Source organism: Oryzias melastigma, linkage group LG3, assembly GCF_002922805.2.
Source record: "Oryzias melastigma strain HK-1 linkage group LG3, ASM292280v2, whole genome shotgun sequence".
Classification (NCBI taxonomy): Eukaryota; Metazoa; Chordata; class Actinopteri; order Beloniformes; family Adrianichthyidae; genus Oryzias; species Oryzias melastigma.
In genome coordinates, this window is record NC_050514.1 from 20330525 (window position 1) to 20333164 (window position 2640).

At 32.6% G+C, this 2640-nt stretch overlaps 1 protein-coding gene across 2 annotated transcripts in view; it reads right to left on the bottom strand.

The window, feature by feature from the left end:
• spon1a (spondin 1a) overlaps nt 1-2640 on the bottom strand; it is a 65948-nt gene that overhangs the window by 41627 nt on the left and 21681 nt on the right. For both annotated transcript variants that reach the window (XM_024296108.2, XM_024296107.2), the window contains exon 6: nt 1466-1614. In XM_024296108.2, the coding sequence (XP_024151876.1) occupies nt 1466-1614 (149 nt within the window). The remainder of the gene's footprint in view (nt 1-1465; nt 1615-2640) is intronic.

Genomic DNA, 2640 nt, shown 5'->3' on the forward strand with positions numbered 1-2640 from the left:
GACCGCGGGTTTAACCACTAGCCTACCCAAAGACCGTCTTCTATTATATTTTCAAAAATTTGTCACAGATAAAATTTGAATAGTTCTGTCATATTACACAGCTGCCAGAGAAAAGAAATTGCTTCCAACTTGTAAAGACTGCAGCTGTGGTAACAAAACAACTCAAACTTTCATTATTTTTTTAAAATGGATATGGGGCAAAATGTTGACAAAAGCTGTATGTACGGTCATGGACAGATGAATGACATCCCTTTTTTCCAAAAATCCCTTTGTTTCTCAATGTCAGATTATCAGCTTTGACTTTGTTCAAATGACACCACTATACTTTAATGATACAGCATGGATCATCAAAATATATTGCAAGTTTAAAGATTATTGATAACATATTTTGTTATAACTAATCAAATACACTCCAGTCATTTAGTACAACTTTAGAACGGATTATGAATAGTTTTTTTAGCAAATATAACACTTCCAAAAACGGAGTCATTTCAATACATGATTGACAGCGTGATACATGTGAGCCAGATCTTGGAACTTCTTTCATTGCAACAAAGTGACTATCTGAGCTGCTAGATTGCTTTACCAGTGATAGCTTTGTACATCCAAATTTAAATCATTTACGTTCCTGTTCTCTCTTGTGTGTGAAGATATCTTGAATACGGACGTACTCCAGAAATCTTAACATTCGTGACTTATGTAAAGAAATGTCAGAATTCTACTCTGGTGTATCTTAAAAGGTTTCTCTCCCAACACAGGTAGCTTGTCTAATTAACCTGGCTTAGATCTCCGAACAAAAGCCCAAAAGAAGTGCTGTAGAAGCAGTGGGTAGTTAGCACTGACACAGACATCTCATTGCTCACACTATGCTCTCATTATCTACTGTGACTCCAGGTCTTCAGTATTAGCCAACAATAAGCACTCTGCAGGACCATCTGCTCTGCCAGCATGTGCTATTTTAAGATGCAGTGAGACAGTCCTGAAGAAGAAGAAGAAGGAAGGAAGAAATATATAGAAGACTCTATCTATGCCGAGGTAAAAGAAAGAACCGATGAGGCCAAAAAATAGGAAAACTGAAGAAGTGGAACACCACAGAAGTGTATAAATATTGAAGATCAATTGTATAAATATGTCAGAAATGTTTAACTTTTGTGAAAGTAATTAAATATCAGTACAAAATGCACACCTAAGAAATTATTTTATAATTAACTATCAAATGGTCCATAGGATTATCATTTTTTTTACATCTTATTTTAAAAATTAAACAATAAACAACATCGAATGTTGGGATGTAAATGGTCTGATTAGCTGATATAAAAGTATATTGCTTCTCATAGAGCTGCCTTTCACAAAATTCAATAAAGAAAACCCTGAAATTCAAAGTCTTCGATGTCTCAAAGATGTCTGCTTTAATTAGTCACACAATTGTCAAATATCTTGGAAACTGCATGTAGTAGACTCTTACCTTCTGTCTGATCTCTTCCTCCATTTTAACTGGAGAGCCCAGCTCAGCTACCTGTTTGACTCCTTCACTGGCTGAACCTCCATATTCCCACAGAACGTAATTCTTAGAATGGGACGCCCCAATTATGGCCGACCAGTGGTTGGCACGCCCTGTAGAAGCACATAGAGGCATCTAATTAGATGGTCATGTCAATAATGTAGACACAGTTCTAAAAATGTTCATCTGTCTATTGTGATTGTAATATATATATATATATATATATATTATTTTTATTTACCTTCATTTAACCAGGAAAGTCCTGTTGAGATTAAAAACTCTTTTTCAAAGCAGCTCTGGCTATGTTGTGTCCATTTTTTTCTACCAAACTGCTGCACAGATTATGGATATTTGAAATCTACTGAGATGTTCCAAAAGCACAAAAAGGTTATAATCCATAATCCGATATATTTTGCTTCGAATATAGGTCAACTATTAGTTTAAAAGTTAAAAGGCATTAGTTTTTTTTTTCTCCTTCATTTTCAAATTGTGCATTGTGCCTTCAAGAAATTTGCTATATTATTTAAAAAACAAAAAGTGTTCAAATGTAGCATTAAAAAAGATTGAAGATTCTGTTTTAAAAAAAATTGTCAGGTATTTAATTTGTTTTGAAAAAAAAAAGTTTAGTTGGATTTTTATTTTTTTTTACTTAAAGTGTCAAGTCACTCCATGGAGAAGATCTTTTTATTTTCTCTTTTCCTTTTCTGAAGTTTGATTCATCCAAGAACCCTTTCATAAAATTTCTTAATACTGTAAATTGTCATGACCTAAAGATGCAAAAAACTGCAAAAAAAAAAGTTATAAACATAATTAATATGAATAAAGTTTAGCATAAATACAAAAGGGGCTTATACTAAAAAAAACCCTGTTGTGACAGTAAAATCTGTCTAACATCTATCTGTTTGCTTAACTGGAAAAAAAAGATGCAAAACACTGAATTTTAGATAGTGTAACATGTAGATAGTATAAAAGATACATTGGGTTGTTGACAATAACCAATAATTTAACCATTTTCATTTTGGAAAGATTTAACATAAAGTTAAAAGAACTCCAAAATCACTTCAAAGTGCTAGACAGAATTCCTTTTCACAGTTACATTTTTTTTAAGGTATCAAATTGCAGAAAACCCTTTCGTATTT